This window comes from Sinohyriopsis cumingii, chromosome 17 (genome assembly GCF_028554795.1).
Source record: "Sinohyriopsis cumingii isolate HCF-2022 chromosome 17, ASM2855479v2, whole genome shotgun sequence".
In the NCBI taxonomy this organism is placed as follows: Eukaryota; Metazoa; Mollusca; class Bivalvia; order Unionida; family Unionidae; genus Sinohyriopsis; species Sinohyriopsis cumingii.
In genome coordinates, this window is record NC_142977.1 from 119,335,462 (window position 1) to 119,347,648 (window position 12,187).

The following is a 12,187-nucleotide window of genomic DNA, read 5'->3' on the forward strand; positions in this document are numbered from 1 at the left end:
TATAAATAATTGGTGAACAAATACAAATAATCAATGAATATGGTTTTGATAACATATACAGAAGTAGTACAAGTGTGTGTGTATGTGTGTGCGTGTGTATGTGTGTGTGTGTGTGTGTGTGTTATTCTGTCACTTAGCTTTAAAGAGGCGTGTTTAACTGATACGTTGACAGGATTGAATAATATGGGAAGTAAACAGGTTAGATCCGAGTTTGTTCTTTTTAATTTTATTTACTTATTTATTTGTTTTTGGCGTGCAATGGTTAAGGGCCAAACATGTTCCACCTGATATCAGAAATGCTTCGATCTACGATCCAAAGGATTGACCTAGTTGCGAATGCGAACCTAATCACAATACCGGATCTTTTGAAGCTTGACGTGTTTCTCTCTCGACTTAACTGAAAATAAAAATCCGAAATGTTCCGGTTGTCGGCTTCCGTGAAGACTGGTTTACAGTTTATAACACCAATCGGGTCGAACGTTAATTTTGGGAAAGAGTAATCATGTCGTTGGAAACTGTTCCAAAAGATCTTCGAAATTTACGGGCTTGTCTTCTGTGTTCGCTTGTTAAGGTATTCGACATATATGATCAATATCTTAAGATCTCATATTCTTGTCTTTAAAGGAAAAGTTAATGATCTGTACAAAACTATCCGCTGAAGGTTAATACTATAATGTAATTTCGAGGATTACACTGCTGTGCGTGCATCATTTTCATGGCTGTTTGTTTTTTACTTATCCACGAAGTAAACTGATGTTCAGGATTTATTTCCTCAAAAAAAGAAACACTTGATCAGTATTTTGTGAGAAACATACAAGCAGATAGTGAACATGGCCGTTACTGATTTTAAATGTGTTTGTCTAATTATTTATGCGCGTCTTTTCTTTTGAAATTCAAAATTCACATTACACATAAGTATAATCAGATTCACTCAAATACATAATTTTTAAGCTTACAAGTATATTTATACTGTGTTATTAGTATATTTTAAAAATTAAGTTATATTTTGTCAAACATTATTTATGTTAAACAATCGTTAACTTTTAGCGTTGTACTGATCTTCTGACGATGGATGTAGTTATCAAATTATAGACCAAGTCACATACACATAGCTCATGTACCTAGGTGTCACGTTTGCTTAGCTCAGGTATTAGGACATGTATAATTGCCACGTCCATGTGTTTGATGTTTAAACATTGCAGCGGGCTAGATTTAATCTCGTATGCAAGGTTACCGTGACCCGCCAGAGAGTGGAATCTTTAATCAACCCAGGCGATTGATCGTCCCAACTTGTCAAAGGCTTGCTATATCACACCAACATGTTAAAGGTTTTTCAGAGATCAGAGGAAACCTGCGGGGTGATTGGGGTGTGTTCTCATTCATTCCCATATAGACAGCGAGAAGGACATTATTCGCTAAGTTTGATTGGATCGGTTCACAGCGATATCCAATAGGAATTCAGATAGATGGTGTGATTACAGTTTAGATCTGAATTATAACTTCTTAACTCACAAGCAAAAGGTCTGTAGTTCTCCTTGGAAGATTGCTGAGCAAATATGATTACTTCGAGAAAGCCACTCATATGGCAGTAAAACTTAGAAACAAATTCTAAGGAAAGACAAAGCTTTATAAAGGTCAGTGAGTTATTTGCTTGATTTTTGCAGAATATTATGGCATCATAATCGTAATTATTTGTAGTATGTATACTTAATTACTAGCATCGTTTATTATGTAGAATTACTCTGTAGTGTTTTATTTACACTGGTATTTGAGAAATGGACTTAAGTATTACATAGAGAATTATGTAGATTGTTAGCTTGTAGTGAGAATTAATTTTGTAAGTCGCCGTTGGGTTACTTCATAGTAAACTAGTACATTTATTTGTGCATTATGTTAGAATTTATGCGTGCTTGAATTGTGAGTTTGGAAGATGGTTGAAGTATGTAAGATTAGCTACTATGGGTTTATGGATATATCAGAGCATGGATATTTGAATATTTGTGTTCTTTGTTTGAGTTGTAAAGAAATGTGTCTGATTGTTGTGATATTATTTAGTATAATGAGATTAGGAATATGTACTGTTGTAGTGCAATTTATTCATGTATGTATGAGAAGTAATTGATATCGTGCTTTGATTACAACATTTTACCATACAAGAACGTATGAGTATTTCGATGTGAATGAATGTGTCCAAAGAAATTTAGTAGCCGTTATCTGATGATAGGCAGGTTGTTGTTGTTGTAGGGTTTAATACCATTTTTCAGCACATGATAGGCTATACATGGCAGCCAGTATAAATGGTAGAGGAAGAACAAGGGAAAACCCTGGAAAGAATCATTGACCCACTGGCAAGCTTCCTCACATACCCACATTGGTCGAACCTGAGACTCAAACCCATGCAGACATAGGTGAGATGGCAGTGATCTGTAACGATGAGCGCTTTAGACCACTCAGCCACTCCGGGCCTTGATGATAGGCTGGGTGTGAGATGAGAGGGCTAAGGAAAAATATTGTACCATCCTTGTGTTTTCACAAGAAGCTTTTTAAGGGACAGAACTTCAGGTTCAGTTAAGTCCCAAGTCTCCAAGAGGTGGAGACAGAAGTGAGACTAGCAGAACAGTCGAATTCAAAACCAAAGTCTAGTCGATAGAGAGAATGTGTATAGAAGGTAGAGGAGAAAGTGGATGAGTCTAGAGAAGTCAAAGAGGAGAAGGAATTTGGAGAAAGTTGGGAGGAATAGGAGGAGGAATGGGGAAAAGAATACACGGACAGGTGGAAATCTATCTCACACTACTAATCAAGTGGTGCAATAGGCTATTACACAGTTTAGCAGAAGGAGAGTTCTTGGGAAATTCTAACCATTTAACTGTTGACTTGTTCTTAAATTGTTGTTCATTTAACTTTTTCTAAAAATATTCAGTCATTTAACTGTTGGCATTGCTGACTGGGGGCTCGGAGCTGTACATCTATCTTTCACTAATTTAACTTCCAACCAAAATCGAGCCTGGGTGGGACTTTCACAATAGTTTAGATAAAATCATGGGAGCACCCCACCCAAATCCAACCATAACAGCCCCCACAGCATTCCAAGTCTCTTTTTGCAGCTACAGGTTTCATTGTGGAGAATTTGATTACACATACTTTTAAATAGCATTTATTCACTTTATTTCATGACTTGTCCATCCAAATTACATTGAAGATTATTGTAGAAATTCCTCGAAAAATGCATGATGGCAAGTTCAGTGATAACATACTTAACATTTTAGGCATAGTCAAACAAGTGGGGAGATATCATTTAAACCGGTTTTGTCGCATGCTATGACATAAGAGGGAATGCTCCTGCAGTAGAGAAAAAGCTGTACTACAAAGATAAACAGAGACACGACAATGTAGTCGTTTATAAACAAAGCCTGGGGACACACGGGCAGGAAAAAATTGGCACACAAGTTCAATAAATTGGATACAGTTATCTAACTTTGTTTACTTTAGTACATGTATGTCATATCTTTTATTTCAGTTTGCTCATAATACCAATTTTCCCACAGAAATATGTGTTTTCATACACATATAAGACTTGAAAGATGTCTGTCAATTTCAGATTTATTTTAGTTAAATTTTACATCATGCTTAATTATTATTTTGAAGAAATGACATCTGTACATGCTAAGAATAAAACTTATTGTATGTTAACACCTCAAGCCCATTCATAGTAGAACATCCATACAGGAGATGATTGAAGATGCACATGAATTCTTGTTCACACGATCATATAATTGATTCCCCCTGCAGTAGTAATAGTTCAATCCACTACTGACTTTCTTGACCCAGTGTATTGCTGAACTGCCATTATAAAAGTCTATAGCTATCAATAATTTTCATTTGAACTTTTTGTTATGACAATTAATGTACAGATCACTTAAAAATCATGATTGAATAAACTTTGTCATAACTATATTAAGATTACATTTGAAAAATAAAATAAGTTTTAAAACTTATATCAGGAAATGTGCATACAGGACCCATGAGATTTGTACTATAAATATAGTTTCAATCTGCAGCTTACACACTGGCATTAGTGTTGTATTGTTATGTATGTATGCATGTTTATCAACAGATTTTATAGCCAAGTATTTTAAAAGATTCCGGAACACCTGGGCCCATAGCAGAGTCAGTCCATTAATGTTCTCGACCCATAATTAACTTGGAAAAGCTAAATTGGCCCTTAACATAGTCAGTCCATTATTTATGTAATAGTAATATGGATGTAATGTTCTTTTTTTTCAATGGTCACTTCACTTTTTAAAAAAAATCTTTGTACATTTCTTTCAGCAATCATTTGCTTTGTAATATAAATATAGGGAAAAATTGTAATCCCAGATTAATTAACTTGTACTGCATAATTAGCAATGTGAAACTGTCCTTGTACTGTCACTGGTAATTGTTAATTGAGTTTTAGGTAGCATGTGTCTAATGTACTACATTTTAAGCATGAATCTGATTACATTTGAACTAGCCATCCATATAACTTATATTTTGTACCAGCATTGAATATATTCCATTATTCAAGTTTAAAGCGTCTCTGACCATATAAGACCACTGTGTTAACTGAGTTAAACATATTCCTTTTTGTTTAAAAAGACAAGGAGAAAGACAGAGCAGACATTTTTAATTCGTATGTATTTATTTTTATAGCATACAATTTTGTACCTTTGCCCTGTCTTATTCCTTCTCTTAATTCTCACAATATTAACCGTAACTAAATATTTTATTTGATATAAATTTATTATCAGCAGTTACTGTTTGACATCCTCATTTCTTGACCAAATTTTGGTGCCTGTAAAGTCCATAGGATAAAAATTTTTGTCTGGACGTTTTTGGATGATGATTGATTTGGTTAAAATATATTAGTATTTAATAGGAGAACAGCAAGTAATTTTTAATTTAATCTGAGTAAATGAGCCTACATGACCACCTTGACGTACACTTTAATTAAGTCCAAGAATGATGCATGTCCAGTTAATTTTTAATTAGTTATGTCTCATGCTCATACTTATCACATGAACAGTCAACAACAGAGAAAGTGGAGACTTGAATTGTTTATATTCATCAGTTAATGATTAAAAACTAGTCTGTGTGTAGAAGTATACCTCCAAAGATATATTTAATATATGTATTTGAGTGTATTTGAGTAAAAAGACATGCCAGTGTCGGACAGGTCATTCCTGAGATTGACACAGAAAAGAAAATATACTTCATTGAGCCATGGTGATATAACCGCTTGCAAACTTTGACAAATTTTGTGATGGAGAATACTTAAAACATTGAATTTTTGTCTGGTAAACACCCCCCTTATTGAGTTTAGCGAGTCAGGATTAAGTTTATCTAACCACTGAAAATTAGCACTTGCATATCCAGGCTTGAGTAACTCTACATATTTCTGTGTTTACTTAATAAACCGATTTCTGGAATGTCTCATCTTATGATACTTAATTAAACAAGTAAAATGTTGTCTCTGCATCATTTCAAGTCTGTCATTTTCCAATACTTCGACCCCATATTCAACTTGCCTTATCCATCTGTCTGACTGTTATCAAACAGATCCTAATTAAAAGTCAGTCATGCCCAAAACAGATATTAAAATCACCTCAGTCGAGAGATTTTTTTATGGTACCTAGACCCTTTCATCGATTTAATTTGTCAAGTGTCACCCTGACCATGGCAAAAATACTGTGAGAACATCTACAAAATTTCACAGTTACAGTAATGCACACCTGGGTCCATCTAGAAAATATCAGCAGGCTAAATCTTGACAGTAAATCACACCTGGGCCCATGTAGAAAATATCACCTGACTGAACTTCAATAGTAAATCACACCACGGCCCATGTAGAAAATATGAGCCAGCTAAACTGGATGCTCATGAACTCCAAAGATCTGCTATACATGAAGATGGTCGAATTTCACAACCATTTTCTGTTAAAAATTGCATCAAGCATCTCCATTAGGGTTGAAAAGAACAAATGTATGAGTAAGTAGGGGTGCATATCAGTATGATACAAAATACACAGCCTATGATACAATATATTATCAATGCACATATCAACTTGATGGTCTTTTCAGCTTTAGAAGGTCTCTCAGTGGTAGGGTGGTGATGTCTTATTTGTTGACATCTTGAATGTGTTTCCAATATGCAGATTATAGACAGACACAGACAAAACATATGTTCATATCCTATTCTCATCCATGAAAAGATAAAAAAAATACTTCCAGGCTGACTGCCTGTTAGTTGATGGTGATTTTGATTCAACCTTTTAAGCCATTTTAGGCTAGGGTAGTCAGACCCCCAAGATAGATTGTCAGCAGTCAATCTTTAGTTTTCAGGGTTGACTCAAATCTTACACTTAGGGCATTAGGGTATAATGTTTAGTAACAATTGCAGCACTCGTATGTAGAAAATATATATTCTTTTTTTACAGTGTTGATAATATTTATTAATTAGTAAAGTAAACTTTTTTTTTATAGTTTCAGAATAAAGTTTACCATGAGAGAAAGGACCCAGTTTCTCAATGCATCAAATACAATGATCTTCATAACGGAAAAATATTCCTTTGGTTAATTTTGATGGAAAATACGGGCATAAAAAGATAAATTGTTAAAAATAAAGTACTCATTGTTCAGATAATTAAAATTTTAATGCATGCACTACTATCATAATGTTTTGACTATTTCCTGTATGATGTACTGAAGATGTTTTGACTATTTCCTGTGTATTTTTTTATAAAGTTCAAAGATATGACTGATCAATACTGTACTTTATTTTGTTTTCAGACATTTGAGCAATTCGAGTTAGATGGCTGTGACAACTGTGAGGAATACTTGCACATGAAAAACAATTCGGACACAGTCTATGATTGTACCAGTTCAAATTTTGATGGGTATGTGCACTTTTTTCTTTATACTTGAAGATTAATTATGGAGAAAATCTTAGGTAAATCTGTCCTACATTTTTGTATAACAGTGTAAATTAAAAATTGTATCTGTGGTAGAATTTACTGCTTCAGAATTCCCCAAATTTACTGCTAAAATCTATAAGAGTTGTCTGAAATTATTGACTCTCTTTTTATATGTGATGTCATTCCAGAACTAAGTAACCATCCATTACTGGTGAATCATATTGATTGAATCTTTAAAAAATTAACATTTAATGTGCATCATCTGGTCACATACATTGACTGTTGTGTGCCTTCTAGTCACATGCATTGCTGTGTGTCATATGGTAACATACACTTAGCTGTTGTGGATTATATGTTTACATACATTGACTATTGTGTACCATATGGTCACATGAATTGCTGTGTGCCATATGGTCACATACAATTGGCTGTTGTGGATCATATGGTCACATATATTGACTATTGTGGATCATATGGTCAGATACAATTGGCTGTTGTGGATCATACAGTCACATACAGTTGGCTGTTTTGCATCATATAGTCACATACATCTAAGTTACAATTAGAACATCTGTTACTCAAATTATAATATAGAATATGGAATATGTCAGGTAGGCCAGGTATATTTATAGGCAAATTCAAATAACCTTGACCCAGACCCAAATAAATATGTTTACTTCTAATAATAATGATCCTGATATTAAACCCATACACATAGAGAATATTTTAGCTATGTATTTATTGTTTACAGAGTATAAAAAAGATGATTCAGGTCAAGTAGAAAATTAACTTGATTTTGGTCCAGGTCAAGTCCAGAATACAATGTTACATTAGAATAGCATATAACGAAATTTACCCCCAAAAATAAATAAAAACCTAACTAACAAACAATGCAAATTAAATATACATAACACTGTAAATCCTTTTCAGATGGTATTATGAGACTTGAGACTTGTTTATTCCAAATATGGTCTATGTTATTGTCTTAAACATAATGACACTATACTTCAAACTGTGGTAAGCTAAGCTATGCATGTGGAACCTTTTTGAATCGGCTTCTGTTCTTGCTGGTTTCACATGCCATATTTATAAATCAGTTATATTTAAAAATTAAAATTTGACCAAATTCATTGACTTTATCTGGACAGTACAAAATATTAAAAATTGAATCAATTGATAACTTCTTAAATTCACAATTTGTTTTATATGTATTTTCCACATTTAATAAAAATTTACAGTTGCAGTGTTTTATACCTTCAGTTCAGTGAAGGATGATACCTAATGAGGAATGAGTTGTATTTAGAATTCAAAATGGGATTGTGACCCACTGTACTGTTAGGTGAAAGCACCTTTAAGTTATTTGAACACCAAGTGATGTGCCATCATGGGAAAAAGTGCTTTTAAGATAGTACAAAAAGTGATGTGGCATCATGGGAAAAAGTGCTTTTAAGATAGTACAAAAAGTGATGTGGCATCATGGGAAAAAATACTTTTAAGATAGTACAAAAAGTGATGTGGCATCTTTGGAAAAGTGCTTTTAAGATAACACAAAAGTGATGTGGCATCATGGGAAAAAGTGTTTTTAACATAGTACAAAAAGTGATGTGGCATCATGGGAAAAATGCTTTTAAGATAGTACAAAAAGTGATGTGGCATCTTGGGAAAAAGTACTTTTAAGATAGCACAAAAGTGATGTGGCATCATGGGAAAAAGTGCTTTTAAGATAGTACAAAAAGTGATGTGGCATCATGGGAAAAAGTGCTTTTAAGATAGTACAAAAAGTGATGTGGCATCATGGGAAAAGTGCTTTTAAGATAATACAAAAAGTGATGTGGCATCTTGGGGAAAAAGTGCTTTTAAGATAGTACAAAAAGTGATGGTACATATCCCTTGATACAAGAATGTGTGCCAAAATCACTTACTACTTCCACTATTGCCAAGCAGCATGCTTTCTCCTGATCAGAGACTTGGAAGCCATCTTAAAAGATTCTGAGGAAAGATACCAGTATTAAACATTTGAGCAAGTTGGCAAAGGTTATCTTCTTGGGGAATTATATTCCATCTATATTTCCCAACTTACACAGTGGTTATTTTAGTCAAAGCTGCATGCATATTGCTGAATAATTTCTACTTTGGTCAGATACATTCAGGTATGTTTTCTGTGGGTAGTTTATAGTCATAGCATCCACCTTTTAGTTTTTAAAAGTGATGCTTCAGTGACTTTACCTGTATAGGCAGTCAATTGGACCTTTCTTACAGATAAGCTGACACCAGATAATTGATATAAGAGCATTCACTTATTAAAAGTGATGCCTTATTATCCTTACCACTCCCACAAAATATGCATATGAGGTTGTCTTTAGAATAACTAGAGAACAGCAGCAGCATATCTACACTTTGTGGAAAGAGACACACTGAGAAACATTAAATGGTCTGTATGAATTGTGCATGATGGATGGGAATGGGAAAATTCTTTCAATCCAACCATAGAAGATGAGTATACTGTTATGCTCTTGTAGTATTAATATTCCACTGAAAGCAGTATGTCATTCTGCTTGGCATTCTATTATTTATCTTGTTCATGTACCCGACAATTTATTTTCAAATTTTTCATTTGTTTACTTTCAGCATGGTAGCGATGATGAGCCCTGAAGACAGCTGGGTAGCTAAATGGCAGAGGATAGGTGGGTTTGATTTTTGGTGTTACCATTGAGAATGAAATCCTTTAGAAGAGTTGATTATTGTTGTGAAATATTAGACGCAGAACTTTAATTGCATTAAAATTGACTCCTAATGAAAAGAAAGCTTTTAGGCATTCATAATCATGACATTTCAGACAGAAGCCGTGGCCATAAAAAGCAATTTTGCATAGTTGATCTTTGGACTATTCCCCTTTTGTTCAGCTCAAGTGACTCCATGAAGGATAAAAACATTAATTGTCATTTACTAATCCTTGTCAAAAGTAACAGTAATAAAGACCTCTTCTCAATTTGTGAAGACTGTTTTCAGGTGATTAGAAAGTTTAAGTCTAATTTAACAAGAAATGTCAATTTAGCCTTTAACCACAATCCCCACTCAAACCAACACAACTCCTCCTTACCCTTGGAAAAGTAAGTACATAGACACATATGCTGTCATATACTTATCCACACGCATATACCAAATATGATAGTATCTGTTCCATTTAGATGGATTTCAGGCTACAAGAGGGAAAGAGATTCAGTAATGGACATGCACAGGACGAAGATTCCTGATCAGGGAATATTAAGTTAAGCAGGAATGTAATGATATATTGTTTGTGAACAAAGATGTTTTAGTTAAATAAAGGTCAAACACTTTCTCAGCAATCAGGTTATGCCTCTAGAATATAATAAGACAACCTATAAACTGTTTTGTAATGGAAATGATCAGTAAGTTTCTTATTCCTGCAATTTTCAGGTCGTTTTGCAAAGGGATGTTATGCAATATCTGTGACTGGAAGATTGCCACCAGGACGAGTGAGGGACCTGAAGAGAAAAGGCATCATATATAGGCCACGTGATACTTCTACAAAGACTTGATGAATGGGTAGAAGTCTTGGATGTGTGCACATGTACTCTGATGAATGGGGGACATATCTTGGATGTGTGCGCATGGACTATGGTGAATGGAGGACATATCTTGGATGTGTGAACACAGACTTTCCTTATAATTTGATTGTCAAATGAATGATTATTCATACTTGTATGTATTTGTATATATGTTCATGAATATTCTTGTATTCATATAATTTTCAAATGTCTATCTTCTAAGTATGTTAGTTAAGGTCAAGAATGAACATGTCTGTAAAAATATATTTGAATATTCAGGGGTAGAAACATTTTGAAAAATCATTGTTGTCCATTTGCAAATTGCAGCATTTGCCCACAAGATTGCAGTAATCAAAATTATTCAACAAACTTTTGTAACATATAGTTAACCCGAATTGCATACAGTATATTTCACTTGCCCAAATTTTTGCAAATGGATGTTTACACACTTATTTAATCTGTTTGTGATTGGAAAATCAAAGATAATCAAACAATTTCCTCTTAGTTTTTGTGGTGTTTAGTAGTCTGACAAGTCAGACACCCCCTTTTGCAACCTGTAATGGTATTAATTGGTAAGAATGCATCAATATGAGTGCAAGTTTGGGGGCTGATTTATCAGGTATATTGCTATCCATCAGCTTTATAGCACTGGGCCACCTCTGACCAGAAACTTATCAATATTTAATGTTTATCTGAGTTCACATCATAATGGTACACATTATTAATCTGATACTGTTATCCATGTGTCTAAAATGGAAACTTTCCAAGTGGAATTTCTGCATAGCCATTACACTGTAAGCCAGTGTACTATACAACAACACTTGCAATTGGTTTCTTTCTTTCCACTTGCTATATTCCTTTAGCAAAAGTTAGCCAACAGAACCAACTGTCATAGGCTCTACAGCAAGTTTCCATTTTTGAACTGACCAGTGGGAAAGTATACACTAGATCATAGGCATTAAGTATGTCAGGTACAAGATAAATGATATTGCTACAGTATGTTGGTGCATTGACAAAAGATGAACAATCACAACTCTTGTTTCTTTTAAGGTTCATCACCAGGTGCTAGTAGTATGGAATGTGATTACCTATTTCAGATAATGAGCATCTTTCACATGTGGATTAGTATGTCTTCTTACCATTATAAATCAACCATCACTCAGCTACATATTTATATGATGGTGCCCAGGAAAATAATATAACAATTAAAGGTTTGTTGCTGGAAATAAATATAAAATCCCACTATATTTCTAATATCATTTTTAAAAAATATGTTTTGGAGTTGCCCGACCAGGTTGCCCAACATTAATATTTGGTTGTCCCAGGCAATGGATTTTTCTACCTGTGATACAGGTGTGTTTCTGTGCATGAGAGAGAGGAAGTTAGAGCAAAGTTTAATATGTGTGAAGAATGAAGACAAACGTGGGGGGACCTAAGATATAGACAAAATTCATAAAGTATATAAGTATAATGCAAGAAAGACAGGGTGAAATATGCAAGTAAAGACATCATTATTATTGTGTGTATGATGCTTGCTTCTTAATATCTGTAAGCTGTTCATAAATCAGAAAAGGGATATTAATAGAGAAATTAACTCACTTAAGGATATTACCTGATTATATTAGTTTATTTCTATGTATGGAAAAGACAATAAATAAGAAGTAGA

The 12,187-nt window shown here is 33.9% G+C and overlaps 1 protein-coding gene across 1 annotated transcript; it reads left to right on the forward strand.

Moving 5' to 3' along the window:
- The first annotated feature begins 437 nt into the window (after window positions 1-437).
- Window positions 438-12,187, forward strand: LOC149779750 (transcription elongation factor SPT4-like). The gene is made up of 4 exons (XM_089940610.1): window positions 438-571; window positions 6,828-6,934; window positions 9,581-9,636; window positions 10,391-12,187. The coding sequence occupies exons 1-4, from the start codon at window positions 503-505 to the stop codon at window positions 10,510-10,512; spliced, it is 354 nt and encodes a 117-aa protein (XP_089796736.1). The 5' UTR covers window positions 438-502; the 3' UTR covers window positions 10,513-12,187.

Excerpts from the sequence above, each read along its gene's own strand:
- LOC149779750 (XM_089940610.1), top strand. The coding sequence starts at position 503 with ATGTCGTTGGAAACTGTTCCAAAAGATCTTCGAAATTTACGGGCTTGT. Across the intron at positions 572-6,827 it reads TTCTGTGTTCGCTTGTTAAG|ACATTTGAGCAATTCGAGTT; the intron begins GTATTCGACATA and ends TTTTGTTTTCAG. Across the intron at positions 6,935-9,580 it reads ACCAGTTCAAATTTTGATGG|CATGGTAGCGATGATGAGCC; the intron begins GTATGTGCACTT and ends GTTTACTTTCAG.